Source organism: Antedon mediterranea, chromosome 1, assembly GCF_964355755.1.
Source record: "Antedon mediterranea chromosome 1, ecAntMedi1.1, whole genome shotgun sequence".
NCBI classification, from domain to species: Eukaryota; Metazoa; Echinodermata; class Crinoidea; order Comatulida; family Antedonidae; genus Antedon; species Antedon mediterranea.
This window is the reverse complement of record NC_092670.1, coordinates 20,627,962-20,644,124: the sequence shown is the minus strand read 5'-3', so window position 1 is coordinate 20,644,124 and position 16,163 is coordinate 20,627,962. Positions and strand designations below refer to the sequence as shown.

The 16,163-nt window shown below is 33.1% G+C and overlaps 2 protein-coding genes across 4 annotated transcripts; both read right to left on the bottom strand.

Annotated features, from left to right (window-relative positions):
• Positions 1 to 286: 286 nt before the first annotated feature.
• LOC140061749 (ras-related protein Rac1-like) lies at positions 287 to 12,963 on the bottom strand. The gene is made up of 5 exons (XM_072107915.1): positions 12,764 to 12,963; positions 12,116 to 12,187; positions 6,858 to 6,975; positions 6,490 to 6,687; positions 287 to 2,851 (listed from the first exon to the last, which is right to left on the bottom strand). The coding sequence occupies exons 1-5, from the start codon at positions 12,796 to 12,798 to the stop codon at positions 2,696 to 2,698; spliced, it is 579 nt and encodes a 192-aa protein (XP_071964016.1). The 5' UTR covers positions 12,799 to 12,963; the 3' UTR covers positions 287 to 2,695.
• Positions 12,964 to 13,606: 643 nt separating this feature from the next.
• Positions 13,607 to 15,952, bottom strand: LOC140047840 (RNA pseudouridylate synthase domain-containing protein 1-like). 3 transcript variants are annotated; one of them, XM_072092874.1, is made up of 5 exons: positions 15,873 to 15,952; positions 15,165 to 15,539; positions 14,850 to 14,973; positions 14,546 to 14,766; positions 13,607 to 14,159 (listed from the first exon to the last, which is right to left on the bottom strand). In XM_072092874.1, exons 2-5 carry the CDS (start codon positions 15,431 to 15,433, stop codon positions 13,940 to 13,942), a joined length of 834 nt encoding a protein of 277 aa, XP_071948975.1. In that variant the 5' UTR covers positions 15,434 to 15,539; positions 15,873 to 15,952; the 3' UTR covers positions 13,607 to 13,939. The 3 variants fall into 3 exon arrangements, with proteins under 3 accessions (XP_071948975.1, XP_071948991.1, XP_071948983.1); XM_072092890.1 differs by having other exon boundaries at positions 15,844 to 15,902; XM_072092882.1 differs by lacking the exon at positions 15,873 to 15,952 and having other exon boundaries at positions 15,165 to 15,806.
• Positions 15,953 to 16,163: the final 211 nt, after the last annotated feature.

The window sequence follows — 16,163 nt, the reverse complement described above, 5'->3', positions numbered from 1 at the left end:
ATTTACTGGATAAGGCATACAGCCCAGTAAACCAACCTCCTTAATATTAAATGACTTTCTAAAATAAAAGGCAAAAGGCGTGTTTCGACTGGACCGTCGCTGTTTGTATGTGAGCAGTGGCTTAGATCACTGCAGGGTGTTTGCAAGTGACCAGTCAACTAAGCCTAGAGGTATACAACAAGTGACCAGTCAACTAAGCCTAGAGGTATACAACAAGTTACCAGTCAACTAAGCCTAGAGGTATACATAAATAACAAATGTTATACTCATAAATAAAACACAACAATTCAAAACAAGTACACTTCATTTTTTCCATATATTTCATTATAATAATATTATTTGGAAGCCATTAAATTCCTGTTAATTTTTAGTAACAAAAGAAATCGATAAATTTATGAAATTTCTATAATCTACACACAATGCAAGGCACAGGTCAAAAACAAAATTCTAAATTACATAAAGTTGATTTTTTCAAACACAACAGTATTTTGTACTTCGGGCCATGTTAAAATAATTTTACTGCAGTAGTTTTATGCTTTGCTGCAGTAAATATTGTATGTGAATGTGGCAAATATTGAAGAAACATAGTATCTTCTAATTTCAATCACCTGTAAATTGACGTCTCAAAGAAAGTGAAGACACCTGTTTATATGTCTAGATGCCAAACCACATGCAGTTCAATTACTGCAGCAACTAAAGTAAAACAATTTTTAACACCCGAAAATTTGTCCCAAGAATAAAAATTAAATTTGAATCTTAAAAAATACATCGCTTTTTACTCCATTATTTAGTAAAAATTAAAAGTAAACTTATTAATATTTACTTGTATAAAACACTGAAACATATATCAAACTTAATGGAAGAAATTATTATAGCATCTTTATTGTAGTTTACTATATGAGATGTCAAAAGTTTTCTTTCGTATGATCTTACAGTAGGCCTTTTCGACTGTCTGCTTTGAGACCTACAGAATCTATTCAAATCAGCACCTCCGAGTAATTGATGCATTAAGTCTACTCAGATCAGTCGAATATGCCTAGTGTGACCTTTGACATCACACATGTAATTGAAACAATCCTAATTAGATAGAAAATAATTATTAATTATTATCTTTTTATTATTGTTTATTTGAAACATAAGGATGTCGTAAATATTCAGGACATACTTATATTTTTTACTTTGGATTGCCCAATAAACACATGACATGCTGTATATTGCTGTCTGTAAATATACAATTTGTGTAAGTTTAAAAACAATGCATTGTGGGAAGACCCTATTTTTTTATGTTTTAAGAAAGCCCTATAGCTGAACTGGACAGAATGGCATTCATAGGTTTAAAATAGTCTGCAATAGACCTTCTGTGTTAACGATAGTGTAGAATGGTATTAGGCCACAGCAATTTCAAAATCAATAGATTTTAGTTCTACAGAATGTTAAAAACAGTAGTACACTGAGAAGGATCTTGGTAACATTATCAATTTTACATAGTTAATTAGCACTGTTTATTGTGCATCTGTAAAAAAATGTTAATTCACTTCCAAATAAACAGGACAATACAATTATTCCTCCCCAATGACAATGGATATGAGGTTGCAATATTATACGTGTAAAAGGGTTGCAATGCCATGTAAAATGGTTGCAATGTCATGTAAAAAGGTTGCAATGTCATATGTGTAAAGATTATGCACATAAAGAATAATTTTTAGAAAATTAATAAACCCATGCCACCACTATCAGCCAATCTATTTTACAAGCTTACATTGTCCCTATCTATGTACGATATTTTCCACGCCACTAATTAAGCGTTATAAACAAATTTTATGTACAATTTTTCCACAATTGATAAAGAGTTACATTCATGTTCACACACGCGCGCAGAAAAATTCTACTAGAATAGTTTTTTTACGCAAACCGTTCTCTTAATGCAAAATAACGCATTGAATTCATTTGAACTAAACTATAAAACAATATTAAAATATACATAGACATTTTTTCTTTCAGTATACGAAGATTTGGTTTAGAAATAATTTGTCCAATAGAAACACTGTAAATAACGTTGACTATACAACAGTAAACGATGGAAAGTAGAGACAATATTTTATGGATTGTTACCATAAGTGGTTCAAAGAAGAAACGGCAAAAATAACTAAAAAGGCCTAATTTTCACTGAATTTATTTAATTTTCTAATTTACTTTTATTATATGATAAACCGTATAAAAGATTTTTGTGACTAAAAGTTTTGATTTGCAAATCCTAATGTATTCTATAAGACTGAATGAACATGGAATTTATCACTTTAAACTTGTTACCAGCATCTATGAAGATGACATCAGAAAATGCATCCTATTTCCTACCACATCTTCAAACACAAAGTAGTGGCCATACATTCATTTTGAACAATAATTAACTGTTACCAAGTTAACTTTATCATTCATGAGACCCAACATGGTACATTTGCAAGAAAGCTAATGCCATTTTAATCTTTGAAACAATAAACACTATTATTTATACATCTCAAAAACTTTTGGCAAAACTTCACAAATGAAGTATTATAGAATTCAATTTTAATAACTGGCGTGTTGTCTTTAGTATTCTCTATTCCAATGTAGTGTGAAAATTGTTGTTATGTTTGTTATTCAACTCTTGGCAACATAGAGTACACAGATGAAAAATGTCCTGAATAATCTGAGGTGTTTAAAGGAGTCGGCATCCGGTTTTCTTCTTCTTCTGCTTTGGTTTGGTCAGGACTGCTCGGATTGCTTCATCAAAAACATTCTTCAAACCTTTTTGCGAAAGGGCAGAACACTCAAGATATTTTACTGCTCGTATTTCTTTCTGCATTTGAAGTCCCTGTTTAAAAATTGAAATATGGTCATTAGTTTACTTTTATGCATTATGTAATGTACCTTGTATGTGATCATGTGTATCTTGCATCTACATGTGATCATGTGCACCTTGTATGTGATCATGTGTACACTGTGTTGTATCATATCATGTGTACATTGTGTCGTATCATGTGTACATTGTGTCGTATCATGTGTACATTGTGTCGTATCATGTGTACATTGTGTCGTATCATGTGTACATTGTGTCGTATCATGTGTACATTGTGTCGTATCATGTGTACATTGTGTCGTATCATGTGTACATTGTGTCGTATCATGTGTACATTGTGTCGTATCATGTGTACATTGTGTCGTATCATGTGTACATTGTGTCGTATCATGTGTACATTGTGTCGTATCATGTGTACATTGTGTCGTATCATGTGTACATTGTGTCGTATCATGTGTACATTGTGTCGTATCATGTGTACATTGTGTCGTATCATGTGTACATTGTGTCGTATCATGTGTACATTGTGTCGTATCATGTGTACATTGTGTCGTATCATGTGTACATTGTGTCGTATCATGTGTACATTGTGTCGTATCATGTGTACATTGTGTCGTATCATGTGTACATTGTGTTGTATCATGTGTACATTGTGTTGTATCATGTGTACATTGTGTTGTATCATGTGTACATTGTGTTGTATCATGTGTACATTGTGTTGTATCATGTGTACATTGTGTTGTATCATGTGTACATTGTGTTGTATCATGTGTACATTGTGTTGTATCATGTGTACATTGTGTTGTATCATGTGTACATTGTGTTGTATCATGTGTACATTGTGTTGTATCATGTGTACATTGTGTTGTATCATGTGTACATTGTGTTGTATCATGTGTACATTGTGTTGTATCATGTGTACATTGTGTTGTATCATGTGTACATTGTGTTGTATCATGTGTACATTGTGTTGTATCATGTGTACATTGTGTTGTATCATGTGTACATTGTGTTGTATCATGTGTACATTGCGTTGTATCCTGTATACATTGTACGTCATCATGTGTACATTGTACGTCATCATGTGTACATTATGTTGAATCATACCTTGTATGTGATGGTCATCTTGTATGTCATCATGTGTATCTTGTATGTGATCATGTGTACCTGGTATGTGATCATGTGTACCTTATACAGTCAACTCTCCCAATACCGGACTCTCCCAAAACCGGAATTCACGGAAAACCGGACGTTTTTGGAGGGCCCAATTTGTCCCTATTCTAAATGTACTGTAATTTATTATGAAAACCGGAATACCCAATTCCGGAATCCGGACAAATTATGAAGTACAAAACACGAAAATTAGCGTCTGAAAACCGGACTGACAGTTAAAAAACTCCAAATATTTACGAAAACAACGTAACATCGTCGTTGCTGACTCTGATTCAATACATTCACAATTTACAAAAGCTTTTAACCATACCCTGACCATGCATGAAGTGCGCGACGTTTCGCGGTACGATCAAATAATGTTGCCATGGAGCGCTACACTGTGATTGACAGGTCAGTTCATTGTTAACCCACGAGGCGGCAATTGCTTTGTTGCGTATCGAACTGCGGTGAAGCGCTATGTCTTAATGTCTATTGTTTTTAGCAGGCTGTGTTTTAGCATACAAATTGTTTTTTAATAAAGTTCAATTTACATTCCACTTTGTGTCTTTGTTTTGTTTAAATTATTGTTAAATTCACAATTGCAATAGGACTTTAAAAAGGAATGTTTCACTAAAAATGTGCATCATTATAAATTTGGAAATCATTATGGCAAAACGTAAACGGAATGAACTTGACTTAACTAGTGTTAATAAACTTTGAAATGTTACCAATTAATTATTGTGTCATTATTGCTTGGCTCGTTTATTGCTATCAAATTACGTCAAAATAAAGGAGCTTAAAAAACATGTGGTCTAAGTGTGGGCGTTTTTATTTGATTATGACACCTCTGCACATGCGCATCAATCAAAGCCCCGCTGTGCTATTTTTATCACCCATGCTGCTGCTAGCTAGCTCGCGATAAACAATAAACGACCAAAATTATGTTCACCGTACGTACGTAAGCCGCTAAAAACACATTGAGAAACAATAATTTACTACTGTAACATGTTTTATTGGTACAGTAAATAATGTAACTTTTAAAAAAGGTAAATTGAATTAGCTTAATATTAATAAAGTAGGCCTAGGCCTATCAGTATTTATTTAATTAAAACTAGCTTGACACAATCATAGCCTATAGGCCTTCCCTACGCTAGACCGTACCGGGCAGCATTCGGACCGGTGATTCAAAGCATTTTCAGTGACAACGTCATGACTTTAAAAATATGTTTTCAGGAAACCGGACTTTCGAAAAACCGGAAAATATATGCCCGCCCAAGGGTGTCCGGTATTGGGAGAGTTGACTGTATTTTCATTAAAGTATAAGTATATATTTTTGTATAATTCAACCCAAAAGTTGCAATAAAAGTATTTTATCAGTTTATCAGTTACCTTGTATGTCATCATGTGTACCTTGTATGTCATCATGTGTACCTTGTATGTCATCAGGTGTACCTTGTATGTCATCATGTATGTGATCATGTGTATCTTGTACAGTATCTCATCATGTGTACCGTGTATATCATCATGTGTACGTTTTATTTCATCGTGTGTACCTGTGTGTGATCATGTGTACCTTGTGTGTGATCATGTGTACCTTGTATGTAATCATTTGTACCTTGTATGTAATCATTTGTACCTTGTATGTCATTATGTGTACCTTGTATGAATCATTTGTACCTTGTATGTCATCATGTGTACCTTGTATGTCATCATGTGTACCTTGTATGTCATCATGTGTACCTTGTATGTCATCATGTGTACCTTGTATGTCATCATGTGTACCTTGTATGTCATCATGTGTACCTTGTATGTCATCATGTGTAACTTGTATGTCATGTGTAACTTGTATGTCATCATGTGTAGTAATGTGTACCTTATGTTTTATCATATGTACATTGTGTTGTATCATGTGTATCTTGTTTGTAATCATGTGTACTTTACCTTTTGTGAGATCATGTATACCTTTTATGTGATTATGTGTACCTTGTATGTCATCTTGTGTACCTTGTGTGTGATCATGTGTACCTTGTATGTGATCATGTGTACTGTGTGTGTTATAATATGTACCTTGTATGTGATAATGTGTACCTTGTATGAGATAATGTGTACCTTGTATGTGATCATGTGTACCTTGTATGTGATCATGTGTACCTTGTATGTGATCATGTGTACCTTGTATGTGATCATGTGTATCTTGTATGAGATAATGTATACCTTGTATGTGATCATGTGTACCTTGTATGTCATCTTGTATGAGATCATGTGTACCTTATGTTTTATCATGTGTACCTTATGTTTTATCATGTGTATCTTGTTTGTAATCATGTGTACTTTACCTTGTGTGAGATCATGTGTACTTTACCTTGTGTGTTAATATCATGTGTATCTTGTATGTGATCATGTGTACCATGTATGTGATCATGTGTACCTTGTATGTGATCATGTGTACCTTGTATGTGATCATGTGTACCTTGTATGTCATATGTACAAATATTCTTTACCTGTGGATATGTAATAGGGCTTAGACTCCTTTCCTTTAGCCTGTCAATGGTTGCTCGATCGTCTCGCAAATCAATCTTGGTTCCAACAAGGATGGTTGGTGTGTTTGGACAATGATGGGTAACTTCCGGATGCCATTTTGTTCGCACATTTTCATAAGACGATGGGCTCACAAGTGAAAAGCAAATAAGAAAAACATCCTACAAAAACATAATTTAAATAAAGAGTTTAGCATACCTGTTTTTCAAACATAAAAAAGGGAATTTCTAGAATAATGTAGTTTAATAGATTCTTTAATTGATTTTATCATTGAGTAACTTTTGGATAGCTCAATGGAACAGACTGTATACAACCTTATCGTAAAGCTTACAGTTTGTGGATATGATAGAGGGCGCAACCTATCGTAATCTTCTTGACCAGCTGTATCCCATAATCCCAAGTTTACAGGACGCCCATCAACCATCACATTTGCGGAGTAGTTGTCAAATCTGAGTATATAAAGAAGAATTTATACTATGGTTATCAATCAATCAATCATTGTTTGAATTAAATTGTAGGTATCTACTGTATGCATACAGTAAATGGTACACAATGACAATAGCTATTAGCTATTAGCTTCTTCTTCTATTTTAAAGAACAAACTTCATAGTTGCAGAGCCATATATATAGAGTTACGGCATTGCGTTCACGGATTTTAGAAAGTCACGTGGGGTGCACGCCGGCCATGTTTGTGTCCAACTATGCCTATGTAGAGTATGGAGTCGAGTCCTATACTTTTATCCAGGTAAGCTAGGCACGATATAGACTGTATTACTTTCACAAGGCTTTAAATATCGAATTTAAGATCAAAACAATCAATTTGTTTAAAGGTTTTTGTTAAGATAATAACGAAACTATAAAGTTATGTCTTGTCAGAAAATTATGTGTGCTACAATTTGAACTCCTCAATACATTCAGGGGTGCTGTACTGTAGGTGTGCTGTTTGTATTTTGATGTATAGAAGTTTACCAAATTTAAGCGTGTTGTAAATCGCACTCTTCAAGGGCAGTCTAGGAGTGTGTTAGGCGATTGATCACACTCACTCGCCTTATAAGACAAGGCCTGAATAGTGCCCATCATTGTAGATATCTATGTATAAATTGTACACAGTGAAAATAGCTATTAGCTAATAGTAATGTCCCTCATTAACATTTTAAAATATTTTAATTCCCGGACGTGAAAATACTGTATAGTAACAATTTTTGATGACGTTTTAAGTTTCAATCTACTTAATCAAACATTTTAAAATGCATTCAAGCAATATAAAACAATCAATGTAAATAAATAAGAGTTTCACTTCCTGAAATTCTTAATTTTTATTAAATCCAAAGGCAAATTACTGAAAAATGATGTGGGTATCAGTGGCTGGATCTCAATAGAGATACAAAACAAAATAAGCAAAAAGCTAAATAAAAAAACCAGAAAACTTAGCAGAGCTTTCGGGCAAAATTAGCCTTCATCAGTGCAAGTGAGAGTAAAAAATTGGCATTTAAACAACAATACACCTACTTCAAGACTCTCAATAACTTAAAACTTAACGTCAAAACAAAACCAAAAGAATTCTGTCTATATGTGGTTTACAGAATTACAGTGTGGTATAATAAATAAACATTGTGTAGGCCTGGAGTGGTGTACAGTAGTAATCAATGGCAGGAATGACGGAGAGTAGATAGCCCTTCATCCATCATATCCTATCCGAGTCACTTCCTTATCTTGTACATCCATTGTTGGGTTATTTACATTACATAAATATTGAATTTTACAACTTAGACATTTTGGGGGATTCACTGTTTGTTTTTGAAATGTATTATATGATGGACCAAATGAGTTTAATTTCAATATGGTACAGTACAATCATTCTAATCATAGATCTACAGTAAAATGATCAACAGTGCTGTACAATGCATTCTGCAAACCCATTCTTTCCGGAAACTCTTAACTGTATTTTAAAAGAGTTGAACTGTGTTCATTGACATGTTTATACACTACAGTACAATGATGAGTATTTTAATTAATTTACATTTTATTTATATTTTTAATGATCAAAAACAACTAATTACTGTATCCATAATCTACTGTAAATCATAATAGCCAGACATTTTAAACTTAAAGTGAACTTCTTTCTAGAACTGAAGACTACAGAAAGCCTTAGCAAACTAAGTCCTCAACCCCAGGGAGACATTTGATGGTGTACTCTACAGTACAGTAGGTTGTCTATAAAAACAGTATTTGACGCAACACTCAATCAATCAAAGGAACAACTTTACACACAATGACATCAGAGGAGTTGACTAAACAAATTTCCTTGTTTACCAAAAGTTAATTACAGTTTAGGGTTAGTGATTACTTTACCATCAACAATAACCTTTTCCCCTGCCCCCTGAACATTGTGGGCTAGAGAAATACAATGATAATTGAATTACTGTAGTCACAAAACAAAATGTTAACTTAAGTTTTTAGATTTAGAAAAAGAATGGAACAGGGATCCGGTCCAGACTACTGTGCATACATGGTTGTCATTTAAACCAACAAAGTCTATTTTTGAATTTTCAGTATTTAGATGATTAAAAACAATAAGGAAATGTTACGATTAGCGTAGTTTCTTAATTTCATCTTCCCTAATGTCTCATTTAATTTCCTGACATCAAATCTCTCAGCATTATCAAACCATTACCCTTTGTTTAAATGACGTAAACTTAGGATCAACTCAAGAGGTAAACATTCTAATCTACGTAGCAACGAGTAATCCGCAGACGCCCTATGTGGACTTAAAGTGAAAAGTTCGACATTTTACTGTACAGCAGTTTGTTGAACAATGAAAAAGGATAATTAATAATAAAAAATTCATTCCTATAAATGTTCTCTCTTGTACAGTACAAGATTTATTTGTTGTATTTTTTTAGCACAGCTCAGTAAATTATTGACACTTCAGGCCTGGGGCAAATTACTATAAGCGGTCTATAGATGGTCTTACCGCTCTATAATTTGTATGAAGGCCATTGCTATACTGCGGTCTAACCTTTGAAATTAAAGCCTACTCGAAGGAGTCTTAAACCGGTCTGAAACCTCTCATTTTGTTGCTTATAAGTATTATGGTGCAAGACAACAAATTAAACATGTTTTAGTGTTAAATCAAATAATAATGATGATATTATTCTTATAGGCCTACTGTAGAATAGATTTTCTTGTGTGGAAATGTACAATCTGTTATGATTGTGAATTTAGCAAGCGTGAGGAAGGGGTGTCTTTAGTAAGACCGTCTATCTGATAAAAAGCTGGAGCCTTTACAGTTATGGGTGTTTTAGCAATCCGCTCCTGAACTTAAATACAATATACTGTAAATAAACCTAAATAAAAGTCACTCAGTTTTTATTGCATTACTAATAAAGTAAAACTTACAAGCTTTAATGATGCGAGACTAAAAAGGAAGGGAATTTTGCAAGCCATTAGTGACGAATTTAGAGTTTGTATTTGACACTAAAAATAAAAACTAATAAATTATCACATCTCAAAACAAGACCAAGTATGTATTTCTCTTCAGTTTTAATTACAGTTATTACAATTTTACATTATTTATTGCTTAATGGAATGTAATAATGACGACATACAGTATAGAGATTTATTGCAATAGACAGTTGTAGAGATAGAAGTTTAGAAAAATAATCTAAAGATCATGTTGTATAAATACACGACTATATAAACATCTTTTTGACATACCTGTACAGTATTTTATAGTGAAATAACAAATTGCAATGTTTACGGTGGTATGTCTACAAAATTGAGATTCTATCTGGGCTTACAAGGCTGCGAAATATTACTTTTATCAGTATTTGAATAGATTAGACTGTACTGTATATCAAAATTAATGTTTACGATTTACAGTTGACACTATGTTTATTGCTGATGTAACACAATTGTTGCGTTTTTACAGTATTACTTTATCCTCAGTCTGCTTTAACCTACTTTATCCTCTGTTTTAACGCACTTTATCCTCTGTTTTAACCCACTTTATCCCTGTTTTAAGCTCCTTCGGTTTAATATCATAACAAATGTGTTTTTTTTTTTATTTTTATGACAATTCAATACGATACAATATGTTTTTCAATTGTTCGACACAATTTTATATTTCTCAACTTTCAACCTAATGACATACATCTCCTTAACATAAGGAAGTCATTTAGAAACAGATTGACATTTTACGAAATTTTCCTGTAATTTTTTTTAACACAGACAGAATTTGTGACTTTATATTTGTACTGTATATACAGTATGTAAAATAATAAACAAAACGCAATTATGGTTGTAATGTATTATTAGAGAGGTTTCGCAATCTTACGGATACGTCACGCACACGTATTCGTTTTCGTAAGCCATAAAAAAATCTGTTTCGCATGGCAACGAAATATTGAGGCGCGTCCAAAATATGACTGCGGTAAATTTGAGCGAAGCGCAGGTACGTACGTGTTGCTTGGTGCTTGGCTGCCTAGGCCTAGCGTAACATCAAAGCGAGTGAGGACTTTATAAACTGCTATTTATCAAAATTGACTTGGCATTTTAGTAAATTACTTTAGTAAATTACTTCCAATAAATCTATAATTATATTATAATCATGAATCATTCCTGATTCAAATGCAAAATGTGCAAAATAGATCAAAAACTATACTCGTTTTGTAGTTACGAATATGACTGGTGATATTCGTCAACACGAATACGCTTTACAAATATGAAATGGGGACCAGCTCAAAAGTTTCACAAATGTATGACGTATCCGTTTTCGTATTCGTAAGGTTGCGAAACCTCCCTACTATCAGTCACTGTACAAAACATTGAAGTATAAGAGGGTTGTTTTTATGCCACTTGTGTTCTTAACTTGTAGGGAATTTTATTAGAATGTTAATCCGTCACAAACAACAGACTGTATACACACAGTAGCATTATACATTACTGTATTTATTTTTCTTGACCTAAACACTGTAAACTTGTATACAGTATAGCATGTGCCAAAGGCAATACAGTACCCTACCAGTGAATGTAAAAATCTTTAACCACAGGTCATGGTTATTAATTCAATTTTGGTATGAATACAGGACTAAATTATTTTAAGGAAAAATACTGATTTAAGAGTTAAGGATATTCTCTAAATAGTGTGCATTCAAATGTACAATATATATACACAACATTATTAAATATTATTAAGTGGCAAAAGCCCCAAAATGCTATTGGTAAATCCCAAGTAAGGGATACGAGATTTACTAACTATATAATAAATGCAACTCATTTAGGAAAAGAGAAACCCTTTTTAGTACGTCATAACTACAAAATTTAATGACAATGATTGTTTTCAGATTGTCAAGAGAATGTTAAATATATACAATAACGGAACTTAAATTAGATATTTTATATTCATTATTAGTACCTTATAATTTATATAATTAAAAACAGGCATAGATAGTGAATTAGAAATTAGTTTGTCAAAAGGTTAGTCAATTGTGGCCACAAAGATAGAAAAATATTCAGATAAACAAAATGCAAAGAAAATGTCTTTTTTTTGTTGCCTTTTGCTTTTTTTTTTTATATTTTAATACTTACACTGTAGGTATATACTCTCCTGGAAATGCATTTGTAGTATAACTTATAAGAAGACATGTTTTACCAACCGCTCTGATGAAAAAAAACATTTTAAAAATCAATTTCACAATAAATGTTAAATATAAATGTAATTTCATAAAATGTATAACATTATTTTAACATTTAAAAAGTAATACTTATAGAGACTATCTATCTAGGCCCTCTAGAAGTAATATTATTCACTAATGCAGTAAAATGTTATTACTGCAGTAAACATGAATTATTCTTGCAGTACATAAAATAATATACTATTTATTTATAATTAAATTATATTATTAATAATTATTAATTATGAATGCTACACTCGCTGCTTTTTGATACAGTACAAATAATAAAGATAAGATAATTAATTTTATGAAGAAAATGATTACTCAAAAGGAAAATATTGACAATCGAATTAATACAAAAGGGATCAGAATAACCGGATAAATAACCCTTTTAATGGTATGCCTATTAGTGTAGTAGAGTGCAAGTTGGGTGGATACTCGTACCGTAGCCTGGCCTACGATGCCAAAATGGTCATTCAACACAGAGATTCACGGCCTAGGCCTACACCCGGAAGTAATAATCACGCTTAGAATTTATATCGAAAACATCATCTTTACTTACCCGTCTCCGACAACAACACACTTGATAGCCTGCATTATTAATCACTTAAATCAACACTATGCTTCAATTTATCAATAATGTTGCTTAATGACGATTTATTAGACGTTTACTAAGTTTACTAGGCCCTGTGCTGTGTGATAGGCGCGACAACATGGGTGTGGGGACTGTCGTTCATGCAGAACACACACGGAAGTACAGTTGAGCAATTCCGAAACAAACTGAAATAACCAATCGCTACAAAAAGTGCTTTTATAAGGCGACCCCTATAGTTTTCTATTTTTAGAATCCGTCAGAGTCAAAATTAGTTATTATTTTCCTCTATTTAATGCTTCAAATTATTGACGCATAAAATGTTCAACTCATTTAGTTATACCACAGCTCATTTTTCATTGTATATACTATTTTAATTATTTAAAAATGTCTTTTCTATTTTCTCAATTGCTTGCTATAGTTAGTAAAAATGACCATCATGATGTGGATGTTGTAACAATATTATAAAATTGAGGTTGAATTTAAAGTATATCATCAACCAACGTTTAGAAATTATTTTAACAAATAAGCACAACTTCCATTAACTAAATTAGGTACAGTACCTCTGGTTTGATATGTAAATAAGCTGGCTAAAAAAAAGACACATGCACTTTTTTGTAAAACAGTACTGTATTATGATACTCAAAAATAGAGGGCAGTATATTGATTTAAAAATTAAATACTGTATAATAAAGTGTAATAATAATACTCTTTATAAAATGACTTTTTTCTATAAAAATGAATACAAAAATATAAATACAGGTGATACATAATATTAAGTATAAAAGCTGAACTTTAAATAAACAAAATCACCAAGACTATACAATTTATGTGTACTATATTTATTGCCATATTAATACTATATTGCCATAACAATTCTACAGTATTAATAATAGAAATATGGTATAAAACAAAAATATAAAGTCTACATAAAGCTGGATCAGTCATTACTGTATGGATTACATAATAGGTCATCAACAAGTATCCAATCACATACAACTTGCCTTATCTTAGGTCTTGTTCACATGAAAGTAGGTCATCAACAATGTACAATTTACTAGTATCCACAATCACATAAAACAAATTGTTGTCTACACCAACATTTATCACACAAAATTGGTCCTTGGACCTAAAAATGGTCCTTAATTAAAGTAAAGGCTGTACTTGAGGTAACCACTTTTTATCGACCTCCTTAACGAATGGATCAGACGCATCAATGTCAATATTCTCATTGTCCAATGGGATTACAAGTTTATGCGAATGTAACATCATCCGATATGGTTTAAAATCTGTGCGATTACTGTACGTGTAATCACCAAGTATGGTGTGACCTACACTGTTACAGTGAACACGCAGTTGATGTCTTCTACCTGAAACATACAAAACCACAATGTTAATGCTGAGAACTGGTTCTAATGTCATACTGGTACGTATATAACAATGTAAATGTTCTACTAAACATTATATGCATGGAGTACAAAAGCATATCACCAACCTGAGATGGATGGAGGCCCAAAAAATATATACATAAGAATACAGTACAACTACTACTGTGGGACACTTCTATACTGTATATGGGACACTTTTCATAAAGGAGGGGGGGGGGGCAATGTAGGTTTTAACACTACAACCCACCATTTAAGGGGTGAACCACTTTGATGGGTCACGAAGGTGTAACCTTAATATGGGTTCTACTGTAGTATAATATAACACAAAACAGAGGATTAGTTTACTATATTACAAAACTCTAACTTGCCAGTAAAAGGCACTAGCTTTATCTTGGTAACTGGATCACCACCGTACAATCCGCGCTGAAGGACGAGTAATTCCGTCTTTGCTGTTTGAACTTTGCATCCTCCTTTTTTAACATCATCATCATCAGCAATTCTCATCATGTGAGTAAATCCTTCTTTTGTTTCTGGGCATATTGCTTTCGTAATTGTCATGTGATCAACTTTAACATGACCTCTGACCTGTAAAATTAACATAAAATATTGAAGAAAACATTTAACTTGCTAGATAGATGCTGATGTTGTCAAGGTAATGATAAACATACCAATGCTACATACTCCTTAGTTACCAGATGCTTTTTGAACTTTGACATGGCATCACCAGCAGCTTTACGATTTAGTGCAACAGCAACAGCGCCACTTGTTGAATAGTCAAGCCGATGAACAAACCTAAAGTTAATACAAAATACACAATTCAGAAAATATAATTCATTAAGTGCTTTTGAGAGGGTGAATCTTATATTCGTTTGTTAATGTTATTGTTAGTGAAGAAAGAGTATACACTGTATACATATATGCACTGAATGGCAATAAGGTATAGCAAGATATACTGCAGCATATTATTTTCAAACTGTTTTTACCTAAACTGATGCTCAATAGACGTGTCAACTAGATCTGGATACATCTTGCCTAGTTGTTTGGCTACTGTAACTCTATCTTCATCATCGTTGCTGTTAATTTTGATATCATAGTGTTTGTTAACAACAATATAGTTGTCACTTTTGTATAGAATATTTAGATTATCGATGGTGGCTGCCTGGTTCATGCCGATGATCGATCTCCAAAAATATATGTGCAGTTTACGAAGAGTTTTTAAGGCTGTTGTGTAACATGAAGCTGGCGCTTTCATACCAGCTTTACACACACGTGTTGTAATTGAGCTTATCTGCACATATTTTCTGTGCTGGTAGTAGTGGGGCTAGTCTCATCTTTGCTTGTTGACGTTTTAACCTTTTCTTTAAAAGTGGAAAGAAAATGACTGTATTGTTAAACTACAAACAGGTAGTAGGGCCTAGCCTAGCTAGAGAGATTATGACTACGGCCTAGGCCTGTTATGCCCGGCCGATGGTGCGAAAGTACAGACTAAATAAAAAGCAGGCATGAGTCATTGTTGAGTAGGCCTACTACTACTAGCTACTCTCTAGCACACCGTGTAGACCTATAGAGTACCTAAAACTAAACATCGATGTGATCCAAATAAAGCCTAGCTCTAGCCTATATAATTCTTTATTTAACATAATTGTAAGTAAAATGATCAACCAGGTCGATATAATATTTTTAGGGCCTACCTAGGTAGGTTAGGCCTTCGCGCGCGATCGACGAAGCCGGTGTGTGTCACACGTTATTCTTTCATTTTTTTTTCGACATGCTCTGCTGCTTCTGAAACTATGAAAGGTCATTCCATGTCAGCCAATCAAAACAATGGTGCTAAGTGAGGCGTGACAAAAGTTTACACACAAACTTCACCAAAACGGTACGAACTTATATAAATTCACACGTTGTATTACGCTGTAAAGCTGGGTAATTACGCTTTGCGTAGTCCCTGGGCCTTTGCGTGTAGACTAGGCAGTGGCGTTGTT

Excerpts from the sequence above, each read along its gene's own strand:
- LOC140061749 (XM_072107915.1), bottom strand. The coding sequence starts at position 12,798 with ATGCAGGCTATCAAGTGTGTTGTTGTCGGAGACGG. Across the intron at positions 12,188-12,763 it reads TGTGTTGTTGTCGGAGACGG|AGCGGTTGGTAAAACATGTC; the intron begins GTAAGTAAAGAT and ends TTTTTTCATCAG. Across the intron at positions 6,976-12,115 it reads GGAGAGTATATACCTACAGT|ATTTGACAACTACTCCGCAA; the intron begins GTAAGTATTAAA and ends TTATATACTCAG.
- LOC140047840 (XM_072092874.1), bottom strand. The coding sequence starts at position 15,433 with ATGAAAGCGCCAGCTTCATGTTACACAACAGCCTTAAAAACTCTTCGT. Across the intron at positions 14,974-15,164 it reads TCTATTGAGCATCAGTTTAG|GTTTGTTCATCGGCTTGACT; the intron begins GTAAAAACAGTT and ends TATTAACTTTAG. Across the intron at positions 14,160-14,545 it reads CTAGTGCCTTTTACTGGCAA|AAGACATCAACTGCGTGTTC; the intron begins GTTAGAGTTTTG and ends TGTTTCAGGTAG.